Source organism: Leptonychotes weddellii, chromosome 2 (genome assembly GCF_054177405.1).
Source record: "Leptonychotes weddellii isolate Sample4059 chromosome 2, ASM5417740v2, whole genome shotgun sequence".
Lineage (NCBI taxonomy): Eukaryota > Metazoa > Chordata > Mammalia > Carnivora > Phocidae > Leptonychotes > Leptonychotes weddellii.
This window is the reverse complement of record NC_138370.1, coordinates 34,336,230-34,358,763: the sequence shown is the minus strand read 5'-3', so window position 1 is coordinate 34,358,763 and position 22,534 is coordinate 34,336,230. Positions and strand designations below refer to the sequence as shown.

Sequence of the window (22,534 nt, the reverse complement as noted above, 5' to 3'; positions counted from 1 at the left end):
CATACTGTTTTGATGCTTACAGCTTTTTATTATAGCTTGAAGTCTGGTATTGTGATGCTACCAGCTTTGGTTTTCTTTTTCAACTTTCCTTTGGCTATTCAGGGTCTTTTCTGGTTCCTTAAAAATTTTAGTATCATTTGTTCAGCTCTGCGAAAAATGTTGATGGTATTTTGATAGGGATTGCACTGAATGTATAGATTGCTCTGGGAAGCACAGACATTTTAACAATATTTGTTCTTCCAATCCATGAGCATGGAACGTTTTTCCATCTTTTTATCTTCCTCAATTTCTTTCAAGAGTGTTTTATAGTTTCAGAGTGCAGATCCTTTACCTTCTTGGTTAGGTTTATTCCCAGGTATCTTATGGTTTTTTGTGCAATTATAAATAGGATCGATTCCTTAATTTCTTTCTTCTGGGTCACTGTTAGTGTATAGTAATGCCACTGATTTCTGTGCATTAATTTTGTATCTTGCCACTTTGCTGAATTCCTGTATAAGTTCTAGCAATTTTTGGGTAGAGTCTTTGTGTTTTCAACATAGAGTACCATGTCGTCTGTGAGGAGGAAAAGTTTGATTTCTTCGTCGATTTGGATGCCTTTTATTTTTTTCTCTTGATTAATTTGGGGATATTGAACCAACCCTGCAGCCAATGAATGAATCCCACCTGGTTGTGCTGAATAATTTTTTTAATGTACTGTTGCTTTCAATTTGCTAGTATTTGTTGAGAATTTTTAAATCCATGTTCATCAGGGATATTGGTCTGTAATTCTCCTTTTTAATGGAGTCTGTCTGGTTTTGGAATCAAGGTGATACTGGCCTCATAGAATGAGTTTCAAAGTTTTCCTTCCATTTCTATTTTTTGGAATAGTTTCAGAAAAATCAGTATTACTCTTAAGTGTTTGGAAGAATTCTCCTGGGAAGCCATCCAGCCCTGGACTCTTGTTTGTTGGGAGATTTTTGATTACTGACTCAATTTCTTTGCTGGTTATGAGTCTGTTCTAATTTTTTAATTTCTTCCTGAAGTTTTGATAGCTTATATGATTCTAGGAATTTATCCATTTCTTCCAGATTGCCCAATTTATTGGCATGTAATTGCTCATAATATTCTTTTATAATCATTTGTATTTATTCAGTGTTGGTTGTGATCTCTCCTCTTTTGTGATTTTATTTATTTGGGTCCTTTCTCTTTTCTTTTTGGTAAGTCTGGCTAGGGGTTTATCGATTTTGTTAATTCTTTCAAAGAACCAGCTCCTAGTTTTATTGATATGTTCTACTGTTTTTTTGATTTATATATCACTGATTTCTGTTCTAATCTTTATTATTTCCTTCTGCTGGTTTTAGGCATTATTTGCTATTTTTTGTCCAGCTCCTTTAGGTGTAACGTTATGTTGTATATTTGAGACTTTTCTTGCTTCTTAAGGAAGGCCTGTGTTGGTATATACTTCCCTCCTATGACCACCTTTGCTGCACGCCAAAGGTACGGGACTGTCATGTTTTCATTTTCATTCTTCCATGTATTTTTTTATTTCTTTAATTTCTTGGTTAGCTCATTCATTCTTTAGTAGAATATTCTTTAGCCTCCACGTATTTGTGGTCTTTCCAAATTTTTCTTGTGGTTGACTTCAAGTTTCACAGCATTATGGTCTGAAAATATTCATGGTATAATCTCAATGTCTTTGTACTGGTTGAGGCCTGATTTGTGACCTAGTATGTGATCTATTCTGGAGAATGTTCCCTGTGTACTTGGAAAGAATGTGTATTCTGCTGCTTTAGTATGAAATGCTCTGAAGCATTTGTGAAGTCCAACTGGTCCAGTGTGTCATTCAAAGCCCTTTTTCCTTGTTGATTTTCTGCTTAGATGATTTGTCCATTGCTGTGAGTGGAGTATTAAAACCCCCTACTGTCATTGGGTTATTATCAATGACTTTCCTTGTTATTAGTTGATTTATATATTTGTCTGCTCTGAAGTTAGGGGCATAAATATTTACAACTGTTAGATCTTCAACAGTGTCCTTCTTCATCTCTTATTACAGTCTTTGGTTTAAAATGTTGTTTGTCTGATATTAAGTACGGCTATTCCAGCATTCTTTGATGTCCATTAAAATGATAAATGATAAATGGTTCTCCATCCCCTCACTCTGAATCTGGAGATGTCTGTGGGTCTAAAGTCCATCTTGTGTAAGCAGTGTATCAATAGGTCTTTTTTTTTTTTTTATCCATTCTGATACCCTGTGTCTTTTGTTGGAGCATTGAGTCCATGTACATTCAGAATAATATTGATAGATATGAATTTAGTGCCATTGTATTACCTGTCAAGTTGCTGTTTCTATAGATTGTCTCTGTTCCTTTCTAGTCTTTGTTGTTTTTGGTCTCTCTTTTCTGCTCAAAGGGTTCCCTTTAATATTTCTTGCACAGGTGGTTTAGAATTCACTAACTCCTATAGTTTTCGCTTGTCTTGGAAACTCTTTATCTCTCCTTCTATTCTGAATGACAGCCTTGCTGGTAAAGTGTTCTTTTTTTTTTTTTTAAGATTTTATTCATTTGAGAGAGAGAGAGCACAAGCAGGGGGAGAGGGAGAAGCAGACTCCCCTCCTGAGCCGAGGACCTTGAGATCATGACTTGAGCCAAAGGCAGACGCTTAACCAACTGAGCCACCCCCTGGATAAAGTATTCATGGCTAAATATTTTTCCCACTTAGCATGTTGAATATTTCCTGCCCTCTCTTCTGGCCTTGTAAGCCTCAGTGGCCAGGTCTGCTGCTAACCTTATATGTCTACCCTTGTAGGTAAAGGACTTTTTTTTTTGTCCCTAGCTGCTTTCAGAATTCTTTCTTTATCTTTATATTTTGCAAGTTTCACCATGATACATCATGGTGTTTATCTGTTTTTGTTGATTTTGAGGGGAGTTCTCTGTGCCTCTTGGACTTGAATGCCTGTTTCTTTCCCCAGATTAGGAAAGTTCTCAGCTATAATTTGTTCAAATAAACCTTCTGCCCCTTTATCCCGCTTTTCTTCTGGGACTCCTATGATATGGATATTATTGCACATTATGGAGTTGCTGTGTTCCTTAAGCCTAACTTCGTGATCGAACAGTTTTCTTCCCCTCTTTTCTTCATCTTCATTATGTTCCATAATTTTAACTTCTCCATCACCTACTGTGTCCTCTGATTCTTCCATCCTCATTTTGACTTTATCCATTCAGTTTTGCATCTCAATTATAGCATTTTTTCTTTCTGCCTGACTACTTTTTAGGTTTTTTTATCTCTCCAGCAAGGGTAGCTCCAGTGTCTTCTATGCTTCTTTCAAGCCCAGCCAGTATTCTTATGACTGCTGTTCTAAATTCTTGTTCAGATATATTGCTTATATCTGTTTTGAGTAAATCCCTGGATGTGATTTCTTCTTGATCTTTCTTTTGAGGAGAATTCCTCCATCCTGTCTCGTCTAGGTTTCTGTCTTTTGTGTGTTATGAAAGCTTGTTATGTTCCCTGCTCCTGAGAGTAATGCTATATCAAGAAGTGGTAATACACTGTCCAGGGCCTGGCACTTCAGGAAGTGTTTCTGGTGTATGCTGTGCACTCTGCTGTTGTGTTTTGGCTGCCCTTTCCCATTGGTTAGTCCTCTGCAGAGTTCCTCCTTGCTTGTAGTGGGGAGTGTTTAGACATTTAACCAGGTATGCTTTGATTTGTTTGATACAACAAGCCTGTTTTTTTTAAACCTGATTCAAAAAGAGAGAAAAGGACAAAAACCCCAAAAATACACAAACTAAAAGCAGTAAGTCTGATTCCAAAGAAAAAAAAAGCAAAAAAAAAAAAAAAGCCTGATACTAAAAAAGAGAAAAGCAAACAAACAGAAAACTGTAAACTATAAACCCGATTCCAAAGGAAAAAGAAAAAAGAAAGCCTGGTCCTACTTCCATCAGAACTGAAGTTGACACTTTGGAGCACTCTATGATCAGTAGACTTGGCGCATGCAGGGGGCTTATGCTACTCCTTTGTGGGAGACACCTGCTGCACTGGCTCATAGTCCAACCTGTTGTAGTAAAGATGCACCTGCAAGGGCACAGGGGGGTGGGGTTTGGTGGAAGTGGCTCAAGACTCCACCCGGGGTGCTGTGTTGTTCACTGAGGTCCAATCATGCTGTTGGGAGAGGGAAAGATGGCATCACTCGATCTCTCATCCCAAAGAGGGGAGCTCGGGCTGACACTGTTCAGAAAGCCCTAAAAGAAAATTGAACAACCTCCCTTCTGGTGTCCCAGGCTGATCCCTGCCCTCAATTTGTCTGTGCCTGAGCCATGGGCACATCCAGCGCCACAGTTCTCCTGTGTTTTATGTCTGGTGCCTGGATGGGATACAAAATTCCAAATCTTAAAGGACCTGCTATGGCGTGGACTCACTCCCCTCCTCTGGAGCCGAGCCTCACCACATTGTGTCTGGTGCTGTTCTGTCCCAGGAGAGCAGCTGCATGGCAGTGCAGGTGCTTGGAGTTTATGGTAAAAAGCTGTGAACAGGTTATCTGCCCTCTGTGCATACTTCTGTACCTTGCTAATGAACAGCTGCTCAATGGTGCCTGGAAGGTATTTTTTCCTTGGAGAGGCAATATACCCTCTTCCAGATGTACCCCAGGAAGGGGAATATTCTCTCCCAGTGTGACCCAGGGGATCCCTACACAATACTTTCTGCTCCCAGGTCTCCGCCCTCCTCCTCTCCAGGAGAAATGCTGCCCACCCCCCCACTGGACTCCTGTGAATGGCACTGTCTTCTAAAACTTCAAACTTTGAACTCTCCTGCTTGTAAAAACTTGCGAAAGTCCATTCCTCTGGATTCCCCAGTCAATGGTTTTGGGGAAGTGTTTTTCCTGTGTGAACCAACATGCTGCTCTCTGTCCCCCTCTCTCATTCTCTCACTCTCCTTCCTCCATGGAAAGTGCTCCCTCCTCCCCTTCACAGCACCATGGCTTTTCTCTCCTCCAATTCACATCACTGCACCTTGTACATGCCACATTCTCAGAGTCCCTCTAACTGTGCAGACTGTTCTCTTAATCCGCAGATCAATTTCCTCGGTGTTTAAAATGATTTGATATTACCCTAGCTGTGTTCAAGGGAGAGGCAGGACCAGGGTACCCCTACTACTCTGCCATCTTAACTCCTATACACCTTAACTCCTTAACACCTATACCACAATTTCTTTATCCAGTTATCAGTCAATGGATATTTGGGCTCCTTCCATAATTTGGCTGTTGTTGATAATGCTAATAAATCAGGGTGCAGGTGCCCCTCTGAATCTGTATTTCTGTAACCTTTGGATAAATACCTAGTAGTGTAATTGCTGCATCACAAGGGTAGTTCTATTTTTAACATTTTGAGGAACATCCATACTGTTTCCTACAGTGGCTGCACCAGTGTGCATTCCCATCAACAGAGTGTAAGAGCGTTCCCCTTTCTCCACATCTGTGCCAAGATCTGTTGTTTCCTGTTTTGTTCATTTTAGCCATTCTGACAGGTGTGAGGTGGTATCTCATTGTGGTTTTGATTTGTATTTCCCTGATGATGAGTGATGTTGAGCATCTTTTCATGTTTTTGTTGGTCATCTGGATGTCTTCTTTGGAAAAATGTCTATATTCATGTCTTCTGTCTATTTCTTAAATGGATTATTTGTTTTTGAGGTGTTGAGTTTGACAAGTTCTTTATATATTTTGAATACTAACCCTTTATCAAATATGGCATTTGCAAATATTTTCTCCCATTCCGCAGGCTCTTTTTTAGTTTTGTTGATTGTTTCTTTTGCTGTGCATTAGCTTTTTAAATTGAAGATGTCACAATAGTTTATTTTTGCTTTTTATTGCCTTCCCTCCAGAGATATGAGTAGTAAGAAGTTGCTCTGGCCGAGGTCAAAGAGGTTGCTCCCTGTGTTCTCTAGGATTTTGATGGTTTCCCATCTCATATTTAGGTCTTTCATCCATTTTTAATTTATTTTTGGGTATGGTATAAGAAACTGGTCCAGTTTCATTCTTTTGCATGTTGCCATCCAGTTTTCCCAACACCATTTGTTGAAGAGATGTCTTTTTTCTCACTGGATATTCATTCCTGCTGTATTGAAAAGTAGTTGTCCATATAGTTGTGGGTTCATTTCTGGGTTTTCTATTCTGTTTCATTGATTGATGTGTCTGTTTTTGTGCCAGTACCATACTGCTGTGATCACTACAGAGCTGTAACATAGGTTGAAGTCCAGAATTGTGATGGCTCCAGCTTTGCTTTTCTTTTTCAGGATTGCTTTGGCTATTCGGGGTCTTTTGTGGTTCTATACAGATTTTAGGATTTGTTAGAGCTCTGTGAAAAATGCTGGTGGTATTTTGATAGGGATTGCACTGAATGTGTAGAGTGCTTTGGGTAGTATAGACATTTTAACAATGTTTATTCTTCTAATCCATGAGCATGGAATGCTCTTCCGTTTCTTTGTATCCTCTTCAATTTTTTATAAATGTTCTATAGCTTCCAGAGTACAGATCTTTTACCTCTCTGGTTAGGTTTATTCCTAGGTATCTTACAGGTTTTGGTGCAATTATAAATGGGATCAATTCCTTGATTTCTGCTGCTTCATTATTGGCATAGAGAAATGTAATAGATTTCTGTACATTGATTTTATATCCTGTGATTTTGCTGAATTCATGTATGAGTTTTAGCAATTTTTTGGTGGAGTCTGTTCAGTTTTCTACATAGAGTATCATGTTGTCTGCGAAGTGTGAAAGTTTGACTTCCTCCCTACCGATTTGGATGCCTTTTATTTCTTCTTGTTGTCTGATTGCTGATGCTTAAGATTTCCAGTACTACGTTCAATAGTGGTGAGAGTAGACATCTCTGTCTTGTTCCTGACCATACAGGAAAAGCTCTCAGTTTTTCTCCATGGAGCTTGGTATTAGAATTCCATTTCACTTTCATAGCTCAGTAAATATTAAGTCTTGAGGTCTGAGGCAACTAGAAAAAATTTCTTAACAAAAGTGATCAGTAACCAGTTTAGTTCTCCTTATGTCCATGAAAGGTTAACTGCTACAAAAACTTCTCTCCTTTCATAACAAGTAGAAAACAGAACAATACATATGAAACAAAAGTTTCCAGATGTTGTACATTAGGCAGCTTTGAATTGATTCTAAAGAGAAAGGAACAAAAGAGGTAAGCCCAGATAACTGCTTGAAGGAAGTATCTAAGATCCAATAGTGAAAGACGGTGCCAAACTATAGTTAGGAACTTGTGCTGACTTTTGTGAGGTTGAGGTGGCTAGAATTTGTTCATCAGAGCACAAGGGAGGAAAGCCACCCAAGAGGATAGTTCTGGAGATCTGCAGAGGAATTCCCAGGTCTTGGCTAGAGCACTGATGTGGTCACATGTGAAAAAAATAACCAAACAGTAGTGGAATGAACAATTTCAAAAGCTCATGTGGGAGTAGAAATAGTCTGTATTTTCATCAAACAGAGGAGAGAAACACTTTGTAATACCAGGGTTAGAGGCTAAACACTAATAATAGTCCCCAGGATGAAGCTAAATAAGTTCCAGAATAAAGGTTGATTTGGATATACCTTGACAAAGAGTAAAGGCAAGCCTCTGAAGGATTCAGTTAATTCATAAGTTACTTATCTATACAATAAGATAAAATCCAACATTCTTTAATGGAATATAACTAAATCCAGTCTCCCAAAATGTCACATCTGGCATTCAAATAAAAATTACTAGGAATGCAAAGAAAAAGAAAACTATAACCTAGAGGTAGCAGGAAAATTAAAGTAACAGTTCTGGAAATCACAGGGAGAGAAGAATCAAAGAGAAGGACCTTAATATAGCTCTTGTAAATATGAAAAATATGCTCAAGGACATTAAAAACTTGATAATGAGAGAAGTGGAGGATAGAAAAGATTCAAGATGCAGTTTCAAAAATAAAGAATACTATATATATGGTGTGCCTGGGTGGCTCTTGTTTTCAGCTCAGGACAGAATCTCAGGGATATGATATCAAGCCCTGAGTTGGGCTTTGTGCTGAGCGTACACTTGCTTAAGATTCCCTCTCCTCTCCCTCTGCCCCTCCCTCCACTCTCTCATTAAAAAAAAAAATACTATGTACAAAATGACAAATACTATGGTAAAACTGAAGACATGCAATAAAGAAAGTTCTGAAATTATAAAAAAGATTTAGAAAAAAATTGAACAGAGCCTTAATGAACTTTTTGTGTAATATCAAGTAGTCAAATATATAGGAAAGGAGAATCCTAGAAAGAGGGGTGGGTGCTATAGAAATAATGGCTAAAAGATTTCCATAATTCATGAAAAATATAATCTGATGAATACAAGAACTTCAATCAACACCAGACAAGAAAAACAAAAAGAAAAACCCCACTAAGGCAGCTCATAATAAAATCACTGAAAATCAAAAAGAAAAAGAAAAATCTTGAAAGCAGCCAGAGAGAAAAAATAAAACCATGATAGGTACAGAGAAATAAATAATGTCAGCAGGCTTTTTGTCTGAAACCACACAGGGCATTGAAAAATAGAACATTTTTAAATTACTGAAGGAAAAGGAAAACATTGCCAAATAATTTTACAACCAGTAATCAAAAATTCCAAAAATTAAGATGCAGTGTACATTTTTTTCAAAACCAATAAAACACGAGAACATTTCTTGCTAGCAGGACTTTACTACAAGAAATATTAAGGGAAATTAAGCAGAAAAAGAAAAGATACTAAATGGAAATTTGAAAATGAAAAAGGGAACTTGGTATACCAGAAATAGTCAATGTGTGGGTAAAAGTAAAAACTACATTTCTATTTAAAGCAAAAATAATCACAATGTACTATGAGTTTTATACACAAGGAAAACAAATGACTATAGCACAAATGCTAGGAAAACAGAAAAGAAAGTAACCTGTTGTAAGGGTCTCAAACTTCAATTTCTTTCATAAGTGTTCTATAGTTTCCAGAGTACCTCTCTGGTTAGGTTTATTCCTAGGTATCTTACAGGTTTTGGTGCAATTATAGATGGGATCGATACCTTGATTTTTGCTTCTTTGTTATTGGCATAGAGAAATGCAATAGATTTCTGTACATTGATTTTTTTATCCTGAGACATTGCTGAATTCATGTATGAGTTTTAGCAATTTTTTGGTGGAGTCTGCTGGGTTTTCTACATAAGAGCATCATGTTGTCTGTGAAGTGTGAAAGTTTGGCTTCCTCCTTGCCAGTTTGAATGCCTTTTATTTCTTTCTGTTGTCTGCTGATGCTTAAGACTTCCAGTACTATGTTAAATAATAGTGGTGAGAGTAGACATCCCTGTGTTGTTCCTGACCATAGAGGAAAAGCTCCTAGGTCTTCCCCATTGAAGAGAATATTAGTTGTGGGTTTTTCCATATATGGCCTTTATTATATGTTGAGGGATGTTCCCTCTAACCCTACTTTGTTGAGGATATTTTTTTTTCATCATGAATGGATGTTATATAGTTTTTTTCAAATGCTTTTTCTTCATCTATTGAAAGGATCATATGGTTCTTGTCCTTTCTTTGTGGTGTATTATTTTGATTTATTTACTAATATTGAACCACCCTTACAGGCCAGGCATAAATCCCACTTGATAGTGATGAATGATTTTTTTAATGTACTGTTTGATTTGGTTTGCTACTATTTTATTGAGAACTTGTACATCCATAAGCATCAGGGATATTGGCCTCTAGTTCTCTCTTTTAGTGGAGTCTTTATTTTTGAATTCAGGGTAATTGTGGCCCCACAGAATGAATGTGGAAGTTTTCCTACCTCTTCTATTTTTTGAAATAGTTTGAAAAGAATAGGTAATCACTGTCACTTAAATGTTTGATAGAATTGACCCATGAAGTCACCTAGCCCTGGACTAATTCAATTTCTTTGCTAGTTATTGGTCTCTTCAAGTTTTCTATTTCTTCCTGTTTCAGTTTTGCTGGTTCACATGTTTCTAGGAATACATCAATTTCTTTCAGGTTGTCCAATATGTGGGCATATAGTTTTTCATAATATTTTTTCTTTTTTTTTTTTAAGATTTTATTTATTTATTTGCAGAGAGAGACACAGTGAGAGAGAGAACACAAGCAGGGGGAGTGGGAGAGGGAGAAGCAGGCTTCCCACTGAGCAGGGAGCCCGATGCGGGGCTCGATCCCAGGACCCTGGGATTACGACCTGAGCTGAAGACAGACACTTAATGACTGAGCCACCCAGGCACCCAATAATATTTCTTATAATTTTATTTCTGTGGTGTTGGTGGTTATTTTTTGTCTCCTCTTTTGATTTTATTTGATTCCTTTCTCTTTTCTTTTTGATAAGTCTGGCTTCTATTTCTTCTTTGACTTCCTGGCTAACCCATTCATTGTTTAGTAGCATGTCATTTAACCACCATGTATTTGTGGTATATATATATATGTATATATATACATATATATAATATTTGTGGTTGACTTTAAGTTTCATAGCACTCTGGTCAGAAAAGATGCATGGCATGATTTCAATCTTTTTGTACTTTTTGTGGCCTGATTTGTGACCTAGTATATGATCTATTCTGGACAATGTTCCATGTGCACTCAAAAAGAACCTGCATTAAAGTGAGTTCTGCTGCTTTAGGATGAAATATTCTGAATATATCTGTGGAGTTCATCTGGTCCAGTGTGTCATTCAAAGTTATTGTTTCCTTGTCGATTTTCTGCTTAGATGATCTGTCCGTTGATGTAAGTGGGGTGATAAAGTCCCCTACTCTTATTCTATTATTATTAATGAGTTCCTTCATGTTTGTTATTGTTTTATGTATTTGGGTGCCTCCACGTTGTGTGTATAAATACTTCCAATTATTAGATCTTACTTTTAGATTGTCCCCTTTATTATGATATAATGCCCTTCATCTCATAATGTTTGGTTTAAAGTCTAGTTTGTCAGATAGAAGTATTACTAATCTGGCTTTACTCTGATGTCCAGTTGCATGATAAGTATATCTCCATTCCATCAATTTCAATGCACAGGTGTCTTTAGGTCTAAAATGAATTTCTTGTAGGCAGCATATAAATGGGTCTTCTTTTTTTAATACATTCTGACACCGTGTATCTGATTGTTTAGTTCATTTACATTTAGAGTAATTATTTTTTTTTAAAGATTTTATTTATTTATTTGACAGAGAGAGACACAGCGAGGGGGGGAACACAAGCAGGGGGAGTGGGAGAGGGAGAAGCCGGCTTCCTGAGGAGCAGGGAGCCTGATGCGGGGCTTGATCCCAGGCCCTGGGATCATGACCTGAGCCGAAGGCAGATGCTTAATGACTGAGCCACCCAGGCGCCCCACATTTAGAGTAATTATTGATAGATATGTATTTAGTGCCATTTTATTACTTGTTTTGTTATTTTGGGAGATTTTCTCTATTACATTCTTGTCTTTGTCACTTTGGTCTTTCTTTTCCACTCAGAGTCCCCTTTAATATTTCTTGTAGGGCTGGTTTAATGGCCACGAACTCCTTTAGCTTTTCTTTGGGAAACTCTTCATCTTTCCTTCTATTCCTTGTTAGATAGGAGTATTCTTGGCTGCAGATTTTTCCCATTCAGTACTATGAATTTATCATGCCACTCCCTCTTAGCTTGCCAAATTTGTGTTGAGAGATCTGAAGCTAGCCTTGTGGGTCTTCCTTGTAAGTTAGGGACTTGTTTTTGTCTTGCTGCTTTTAAGACTTTTGTCTTTATCAGTGTATTTTACAAAATTTAATTACAATGTCATGTTCTTGGCCAGCTTTTGTTGATTTTTAAAAAGATTTATTTATTTGAGAGAGAGAGTGTGGGGGAGGATTAGAGGAAGAGGGAGAGAGAATCTCAAGCAGATTCCCTGCTGAGCACGTAGCACAACACAGGGCTCAATCTCATGACCCTGAGATCATGACCTGAGATGTAAGAGTCACATGCTTAATTGAGTGAGCCACCCAGGCACCCCAGCTTTTGTTAATTTCTATGGGATTTCTTGGTGCTTCCCAGATATGGATGCCTGTTTCTTCCCAGATTAGGGAAATCTTCACATATTATTTTCTGAAATAAATTCCCTGTCCTCTTTTCTCTGTGCTCTTCTTCTAGTACACCTATATGAATGTTATTACATTTGATGGAGTCACTGAATTCCCTGAGTATATTCTCATATTGCAAAATTCTTTCTCTTTTTTGTTCAGCTTATGTTTCATTATTTTATCTTGTTTGTCACTTTTTTGTGCCTCTGCTTCTTCCATCCTTGTGTTCGTTGCATCATTGTTTGGTCGTTGCATTTGTTGTTTCGAATCTCAGTTACTGAATTTTTCATTTCTGACTGGTTTTTTACTCTTTTATCTCTGTGGTAAGCGTCTCCCTAGTCTTCTTTTCTCAAGCTAGCTAGTATCCTTATGACTGTTGCTTTGGATTCCCCATCAGTCATATTACTTGTATCTGTTCTGCTTAGATCTTGGGCATTTTGTTTAAGTCTCTCTTCTTCTCTGTGTTAGAAAAGCCTGTATGTTTCCTGCTCCTGATAGTCATGGCTTTATGAAGAAGAGATCATATAGGCAGGGCCTGGTACTTCAGATAGTGTCTCTGGTGTGTGCTGCATGCCCTCTGCTACTGTGTTTTGGCTGCTGTATCCTTCGGGCCAGTTTCTGTAGGGGCTCTCCTTGCCTGCAGTGGGAAGTATTTGGTCTTTGGCTAGAATGTGGCATGTTTTAACTAGGTTCACTTTGGTCTGTGTGTTAAATGAGATCTGAAAGTTCCACTTGAACTGAAGCCATGCAGAACTCTCTGGTCAGCAGCTGTGGTGTGGGCAGGGGCTTCTGCTGGTCTTCTGTGGAAAGGGCCTGTGGCACTGGGATTGAGGCAAGCTTCACTGAGAAGGGCAGTATTACCAGATTGCAGGGATGTGAGGCTTGGTATAAGCAGGTTAGACAGCCAGTGTGGGCACTGTGCTGCTTACTGCAGGTGGCTCTGTGTTTATGCTGCGGGGTGGCGGAGGAAATGGCCCTAGCCAGTTCCTCTGTTCCTGGAGAGGAATATCTGTGCATGCTTGCCTCTCAGGGAGGCAAGCCAAGAAGAATGAATAATCTCCCCACTGTTTGTTTCAGGTGTTTTTCAGATTGCTGTTTCTATAGTCTGCCTCTGGGTTTTTTGTTTGACTTCTCTCCAGGAACAGTATAGTGCCTTCTGAGCTGTATCCCAGCCAAACCTGCTGACTTTTAACACTCTAGGCTTTAGGGACGTGATGTGCACAGGGGCCTGTGCTGGTCTTTGGGGGGAGCGCCTCACCTAGGCAGAAATTCTTAAGTTGCTAAAAAGATAAAAGTCCCATGACACTTAAAACTGCCCTAATGAATCTGAAGTTCTCAAAGGAGTTAACTAAGGCTTTAAAGGAGGTTATATTGGCAGGAAAATCTAGCATGATATAGAAGGTCTATGATGGCTCAACTACTAAGCAACTCCCGGGTTTTGTACCTATACTCATATACAGTGGGCTGCTAAGGGAGCAGAGCTTCCAGCAAGGGAATTCTCTCCAATAATCCTTAGAAGTGTCCCAGGAAAACAAGAGAGAAAGAAAATTTCACTGGTAGGATGAATCTGGGGACTCTTTGAAATTAGTTAATCAATTATGTCAATCCATTGCTAAGGAAGTGAATCAATGAAAAGATGCTCAAGTAGGTTAACTTTGCAGAATGTAGTAAAATACACCGAACCAATGATTGCTGTTTTGCTTCCTTTTTTGCCTTTCCTGAATTGGTATTTTCAACTGCAGTTATTCTGCTCTTTGCTTCTAGTACTTTATATAAAGTATGTCAGATATTTCTGTATTTTTCATTTAGCCTATAGAGTGAATTTACATCCTTACCTAGGGAAAATGGACACTGACCAGCAAATTTAAACCTTGGAGATGGGAGCCACTCTTAGGCATGACATGTGGGACAGAGATAAGTATATCTGTGGTTATAAATGAAAAATGGTATTATGTTTACCAAAAGCTTTGCTTGAATTGGCTGGAGAAAGGGTGTGTGTGTATGCTGGCAACAAAGAGATGAATATCTAGTGCTTTGTCCACCAAAAAGAACCCCTTTTCTATGAGAACTGTATCTTATTCATTCTTGAGGGAACTTTCCCTCTTTGCATTTCAACCAAGTGAGTGCTGACAATTACAGTATTCCATCTCTCAGTCATACAAATCAGGGTTGTACCCAGAATATAGTAAATTCAAAATCAGGAAAGAAGGAGAACACTTTTTGTTGACAAAATTGAACACTTGCTCTAAAATGCTGCTAATAATCATATATCCAGCCATGTAGAAGAGACCTGTTTCAAAGAGTAAAGGTGACATGCAATATAATGCAGAGACAGAAATGGACAAAGGGTCCTGGCAACATTCTTCATTTTAAATGTGTCCTTGCCTTTTTTTCCCTAAGCCAGTTAGACTTGCTGTCACTTGCCACTACAAGAGTCCTGAAACAATTCTCTTTGAGAAAATTTAGTAGTCTAATAGGCTAGTATATAGAGTGTACAGGATATATGGTAGAGGTACTCCTAAGGAACTTGGAAAAACTGAGAAACATACTCAGCATCGTAAGTCAGTGTCAAAGCCACTCTATTACAATATTTCTCTTGACTGTAACCCAACAGAATGTGCTAACAAAGTACCCAGCCACAGATAGAAGCAGTGGTACTATCCATCCAAGCAGTGCATATTTGTGACTGTAGGTAGGTAGGAACACCCTAAAGGTTTAACCCACTAATTCTGAGCATACATACTAGCTTACCTTAGCCTGTTCAACTATATCAAATTGCTATTTCACTTTTTGCATAGGTTATTCTAAGCATAAAACATACTTCATTTCTTTCAAATCTCAAACACTATTACCTGTCAGTAGATAACGATGTCTTATACTTCACAGAACCATCAGATGGACTCCTTTAATTTTCCAGTACTAATTATACCATGCTTGCCTACGAAACACCTATCCACCTTCCATAAAGGCCAATCCCTTCAAATGTGTGCAGACTGCCATTCTTTCCCTTCCTTGTCTGTGGGATCTTACATTATTGATTATGCTGTGTTATAAATTCACTCTTCCCCTCAACCACCAGAGATGTAAACTCCATGAAGACAGGGACCTTGCCCATCCCATTTGCTGCTACATTTTTGATGTCTAGTACATAGTTAAGTACCCAGAATTATTTGTTGAAGGCAAGAGTAAATAAATGAATAAAAGGTTGGAAATGAATAATCTGTACGACGTCTTCCATTTCTGAAGCTCTATAATTCTACTTGGAGAAGAGCAGGTGCCACAATGGATTTCTGACTTAGGGTTAGAGGCTTCATCAAACTTCAGTTAAATACTTCTCTAGATAAACCTAATATAATTTTTCTTCATCCTTGACTTTACTTCAAATAAATTCACTTTACATTTTGGGCCTCAAGATGAAATAAACGAAACAGACAATGACAACAAATTGTGCTTACTCTTCTTTCCATCCATATCTGCATGGATCTTCCGAGCCAAGAATCCACTTTTGTACACAGCAGCATTTGGGTCATGAGGAATATCTAAGAATGGGTTGGTAGTGCTCCCAATACGACTGATGGTCTTTGGATGTGTTCCATTAGCCTTCTCATCAGTACCTTCGGATGGAGATTTTTTTTTCTCTTCATCATCTCTAAAGGGAGAAAACACAGATTGAGCACCTAACATAATATTCAATGAACAAAGTTATTTCGTGTAATAAACTACCATGTTTTCCAATAGTCTATCAGTCTTGATAACAAAAACTGTAATAACAGGTATCATTTACTATGTGTCTATGTGCCAGGTATTAATGATCATAACGATTTTCTAAGACTGACATTAGTATCCCATATTAGAGATAAGGAAACAAACTCAGAGAGTTTAAATAAATGCCCAAGGCCACAGATCTAGTAATCAAAGAAAGAGATAGTAAGGATATGACTGCAAAATCACTAAAGCCTTTGCTCTTTCTACCCACTACAGTGCCTTCATGTTTGTCCTCTTTCAAAAGAGTGGGGATTCTTTGGTAGAGATCACGATTTTGATTTTGATTTTTGATTTCTACATGGTTTAGCACATTGCCAAGTATACAGAATACAACAAATAATTATAGATTCAGTCCAATGAATAATACTGAACTATAGCTGCCAAATAACAGGTAATTCTCTTATACTGAAACCCCTGGTAAAGCTATTAATGAGGTAGGATGGTGGTGTCATCCACAGTGCTTTGGCATCTTATAGCGACTACTTTCTCAACTGCCATAAAAGTGTGGGGCACCCTAACAGCCACTGAGAAAACCTGTAATTGGCCAATCTTTTTTAAAATCTCTGTTCCGGGGTGCCTGAGTGGCTCAGTTGGTTAAGCGTCTGCCTTGGCCTCAGGTCATGATCTCAAGGTCCTGAGACTGAGACCCACATCTGGCTCCTTGCTCAGCAGGAAGCCTGTTTCTCTCTCTCCCTCTGCTCTTCCCCCCTGTTCTGCTCTCCCCTTGACCCCAAATAAATAAAAAATCTTAAAAAAAAAAATCTCTGATCCTTCAAGGAGGGCAAATTTAACTCTGAGATTCTAATGTACATTAAGTATGAAGGAGGCAGAAAATAGATGGTTACATTCAATTAATAAAGAGGAATGAAGAGAACAAGAAAATTAATAAACTCTGATATACTGCTAAAAAACACAGCACCAAATTAAGAGCATTTGTCTTAGTTCACCTGTTCAATTTCCTCAATCACCTCTGGTTTAATTGCTTATTAGATATTGATTAGTGAATATTTTTATTAAAACTTCCAAATAACCACAACCAAAATATATTTATTTATTATTTTTTCCCAAAATATATTTAAAAGAAACGAGAAAATTAATAATTATCGAAAGTGTTTATTTGGTGATCAAATTAAAATAGTCTTTTTTTCTCCACTGCTATTTGATTATTGTGAGATATATAAAAACAACACTGGGCCCTTAGACATCTATACTTAATTTTTAATTTTGAGATTTTAGATTTGTAAAGATAGTACATACATTCCCATCTGCCCATTACCCAGTTCCCCCTAATGTTAACAACTTACATAACCATAGTAAAAATTTCAAAATGAAGAAAGCAATAATGCAATACTATGAATTAAACTTAAGACTTTACCAATTTTTTCATTAATTTTTTTTTCTGTTCCAGGATCCTATCCATGATCCCACAGTGCATGTAGTTGTTATGATTTCTTAGTTTTCTCCAGTCACCAACAGAACCTCACTCCTTCCTTGTCTTTCATGACCTTGACATTTTGAAGAGTATTAGAACTGGTAGTTATGTTATAGAATATCCCCAATTTAGGTTTGTTTGATTAGATTGAGGTTGTACATTTTTGGGAAGGATATCATACTGATGTACCCTCTCAGTGCATCAGATGAGGGTATATATGTTTTATGACTAGTGGTATTAACCTTGATTACTTGGTTAAGGTGCTGACAAGTTTCTATTCTGTAATGTTACAATTTTCTTTTGCAAATGTTTTGGGGAAAATTTGTGACTATGAAAATAGCCTGTTTCTCCTTAAACTTCAGAACACTAATATGAGCATTCATCAGTGGATCCTGCCTATGACAATTATTATTGTGCTGCTCTAATGGTGTTTTTTTATTTCCCTCATTTGTTCTACATTAGTAATTGGAATTCCTCTGTAAGTATGGACACATGGATATAATCTTATTCTTTTGCATTATAATAAAACACTATCATTATTAAATTTATTGCTCCATTTTTTTCAGCTTTGGCCACTAGGAGTTCTATCAAGGAGGCTTCTGTCTCCTTTGAACATGCCTCCCTCTTTTTCCTTTTTTGTTTTTCAAGCATTTCTTTTAGGTACCACAAGAAGATGCTTCTAAGCTCATCTTAAATTTTCCTTATCTCGACCCTGGAAGAAATGTCTCCAAGAAGTTCAGTTCTTCTTGCTGGACAACGGTATTTAGAAACCAAATCTAGGTACTAGATGTGTTCACTATATATAGAAAATTGCCTCCTGCATCCCTCTTTTAGTTAATTCCTTTCCCCTACCAATTCTTGAAAATTACTGATGTCCTCCATCCCTATAGATTTCCCTTTTTCAAAATGGCATAAAACTGGTTTCTTTTACTCAGCAAATTATATTTAAGATTCATCCATATTGTGCAAATCAATAGTTTGTTTCCTTTTATTGCTAAGTACTATTTCATTTTGTGGTATACCATATTTATTTTGCTTATCCATTTGTCTCCCTGCTCCCAACTTTACTGAAGAACAACTGATTTTTTAATACATTTTTTAAAGTTTTTATATTCCAGTTATATTCCAGTTAGTGAACATACAGTGTAATAGTTTGTACAACATAGTGATTAAACACTTCCATTCATCACCTGGTGTTCATCACAAGTGCATTCCTTTATCCCCATCACCTCTTTAACCCATCTGCCCACCCACCTCCCTTCTAGTAACCATCAGTTTGTTCTCTACACTTAAGAGACTGTTTCTTGGTTTGTTTCTTTTTTTGTCCCTTTATTAATTTGTTTTGTTTCTTAAATTCCACATATGAGTGAAATCATATGGTATTTGTCTTTCTCTGACTGATTTATTTTGCTTAGCATTAATGATGTCTAGTTCCCTCTGCTTTGCCTGCCTTCTCTTCAGGAGCAGCACAGTGCCTTCTGGTCTCTATGCCAGGCAAGCCTGCTGACCTTTAAAACTCCAGGCTCTAAGCCCCTCTGATGGCAAGAATACATAAAATCCAGCCCCTCTTGTCTTCCAAACCAATGGCTTTGGGGAAATGTTCTCCTTGTGTGTTCCCCTGTGTGCTCCTCTTTTATCCTTCTCTACAGCCACACTTCTCTCCCCTCTGTAGTACCTCGCATCTGTTTCTCCCCCAAATCACTTCTCTGCACTCCTTACCATATTCAATGTCTTCTCTTCCTTTAGTTGTGGAGTTTGTTCTGTCAGTCTTCATGTCAATTTCTGGGTTATTTAGGATTTGATAGTTACCTAGTTTGTGTTCATGGAACAACATTAATCTAGGGTCCTCCTACTCTGCTGCCATCTTCCTCTCCCTCTGGAATAACTGATTTATGCAATGTAAGAGATTTAGTTATTTATTAATTTATTTAAAATTAATGGTCACTATTGATGTTCAGGAAATACCTTCTGGATACTGCAAAATCCTGAAAAATTACAATTTGTTATTATATGGATTACATTTCCTCTTCTATGTTGCTTTATTAGTTTTTTTAATTGACAATTTAATGTGAAATATTTAAAGTACACAGTATGAGGATTTAATATACATATATATCATGAAAAAAGTCACTTCATTGCGTTAACACACCCATCACTTTACATATTTATATATATGTATATACAAATATTTTTTGTGTGAAAACATTTAAGTTCTACTCTCAGAAACTTTCAATTATTCAACACAGTGTTATTAACTGTAGTCACCATGTTATACATTATTTCCTCAGATCTCATCCATCTTATAACTTATAACCATACTTTTAACTTATTACATACTTTTACCAGCTGTTCCCTACTTCCCCCACACCTCAATGCCTGAAAATGACTTTTATACTCTCCATTGCTATAAATTCAACTTAAAAAAAAAATCCCATATATCACAATACCACAAGTGATACTGTGTAGTATTTATCTTTTGATGTCTAACTTAATTCAGTTAGCATAATGCTCTCCAGATTCATTCATGTTTGCTGCCTATGACAAGAGTTCATTCTTTTTTAGAGGCTGCATAATATTCCATCATGTATATATACCTCATCTTCTTTATCCATTCATCTGTAGACAGACACTTCGGTTTTTTCCATACTTTGGCTATTGTAAACCATTCTGCTATAAACATGAGAGTACAGGTTATTCCTTCAGATAATTATTTTGTTTCCTTTGTCTATATATTCAGAAGTGGGACTACTGGTAGTTCTACCTTTTTAAAAAAGATTTTATTTATTTGAGAGCGTGCACACACACGAGAGAGAGGTGAGGACAGAGGAAGAGGGAGAAACAGACTCCCCGCTGAGCAGGGAGCCTGACGTGGGGCTCAATCCCAGGACCCTGGATCATGACCTGAGCTGAAGGCAGATGCTTAACCAACTGAGCCACCCAGGTGCACCAGGTAGTTCTGTTTTTAATTTTTTGAGGAGCCTCAGTGCTATATGCCATAGTCACTGTACCAGTTAACATTTACACCAACAGGGTAAATGTCATTTAGTAGGTTGCCTTTTTATTTTGTTAATGGTTTCCTTCATTGTGTAGAGCTTTTTAGTTTGATGTAGTCCCACTAATTTTTGTTCTTGTTCCTAAATTTAAAAATGTATTGTCAAGACCAATGTCTAGGAGCTTACTCTTTATGTTTTCTTCTAGGAGTTTTATGGTTTCAGGGCTTATATTAAAAGATTTAATCCAACTGGAGTTGATTTTTGTGTAAAGGAGAAGATAAGAGGTCCATTTTCATTCTTTTCCATGTGGATATTCAGTTTTCCTAAAACCACTTATTGAGGGGACAGTCTTTTCCCCATTATCTATTCTTGGCTGCCTTGTCAAAAATCAACTGAACAAATTTCCGTGAGTTTATTTCTGGGTTCTCTAGTCTGTTCCACTGATCTGTGTGTCTGTTTTTTTTTTATGTCAGTACCATACTGTGTTGATTTATAGATTTGTAGTATAGTTTGAAGTCAGGACTTATGATGCCTCCAGGTTTGTTCTTCTTTCTCAAGACTGCTTGCCAAGACACCACAAAAAAAAGAGAACTACAAGCCAATCTCTCTCATGAATATAGATGCAAAACTCCTCAAAAAATCTTAGCAAACCAAATCCAACAAAACATTAAAAATATTACACACCAGGGGTTGTGGCTCAGTTGTTTAAGTGTCTAATTCTTGGTTTGGCTCAGGTGTTACATGGGTCATGAGACTGAGCCTTGCATTGGTGGGGGGCAGTCCATGCTTAGGGGGAGTCTGCATGAAGATTCTCTCCCTCTGCCCCACACCCACGTGCATGCATACTCTCTCTCTCTCTCTCAAAATAAAAAAAAAAATCATACACCATGATCAAGTGGGATTTATTCCCAGGATGCAAGGTGGTTCAGTATTTCCAAAACAACCAAACGGATATCGCAGCAATACAGAAAGGATAAAAACCACATTTCAATGGATATAGAAAAAGCATCTGACAAAGTACTACATCCATTCATGATAAACATCCTCTGTGAAGTAGGTCTAGACAGAACATACTTCAACATAATAAAGGCTTTATATGAAAAACCCACATCCAATATCATACTCAATGGGGAAAAACGGAGAACCGTTCCACTCAGGTGAGGAACAAGACAAGGATGTCCACTCTTACCACTTTTATTCAACATAGTACTGTAAGTCTTAGCCATAGCAATTAGACAACATAACGAAATAAAATGCATCCAAATTGGTAAGGAAGAAGTAAAACTTTCAGTATTTGCATATGACCAGAAACAAAAATAGAAAATCCTAAAGACTCCACCTAAAAATCACTAGAACTTCTAAATGAATTCAGTAACATTGCAGGATACAAAATCAATGTATAGAAATCTGTTGAATTCCTATACTATAATAATGAAGAAGCAAAAAGAAAAATCAAGAAAAAATCCCATTAACTGCGTCAAAAACAGTAAGATACCTAGGAATAAATATAACTAAAGAGATGAAAGAACTGTACTCTGAAAACTACAAAATACTGATGAAAGAGATTTAAGACAATGTCAAGATACGGAAAGACATTCCATGCTCATGGATTGAAAGAACAAATATTGAAAATGTCTAAACTACCCACAGCAATCTACAGATTTGATGTAATCCCTATCAAAATACAACAGCATTTTTCACAGAACTAGAATCCTAAAATTTGTATAGAACCATGAAAGACCTCGAATAGCCAAAGCAATCTTGAAAAATACCAAAGTGGAGGTATCACAATTCTAGATGTTAAGTTATACTACAAATCTGTAATAGTCAAAACATTAGGGTACTGGCATAATACAGACGCACAGATCAACAGAACAGTATAGAAGACCCACAAATGAACCCATAACTACATGGTCAATTAATCTTCAACAAGGGAGGAAGGAATATACAATGGGAAAAAGACAGTCTTTTCAAAAAGTTTTTTTTTATTATTATTTTTTTACTGTTATGTTAATCCCCATACATTACATCATTAGTTTTAGATGTAGTGTTCCATGATTCATTGTTTGTGCATAACACCCAGTGCTCCATGCAGAACGTGCCCTCCTCAATACCCATCACCAGGCTAACCCATCCTCCTACCCCCCTCCCCTCTAGAACCCTTAGTTTGTTTTTCAGAGTCCATCATCTCTCATGGTTCGTCTACCCCTCCGATTTCCCCCCCTTCATTCTTTCCCTCCTATCTTCTTCTTTTTTTTTTCTTAACATATATTGCATTATTTGTTTCAGAAGTACAGATCTGAGATTCAACAGT

General features: G+C 37.4%; 1 protein-coding gene across 8 annotated transcripts in view; it reads right to left on the bottom strand.

Annotated features, from left to right (window-relative positions):
- Positions 1-928: 928 nt before the first annotated feature.
- PSD3 (pleckstrin and Sec7 domain containing 3) overlaps positions 929-22,534 on the bottom strand; it is a 542,217-nt gene continuing 520,611 nt past the window's right edge. For all 8 annotated transcript variants that reach the window (XM_081809790.1, XM_081809797.1, XM_081809802.1 and 5 more), the window contains one exon: positions 929-15,679. In XM_081809790.1, coding sequence (XP_081665916.1) covers positions 15,439-15,679 — 241 coding nt within the window. In that variant the 3' untranslated portion in view covers positions 929-15,438. The remainder of the gene's footprint in view (positions 15,680-22,534) is intronic.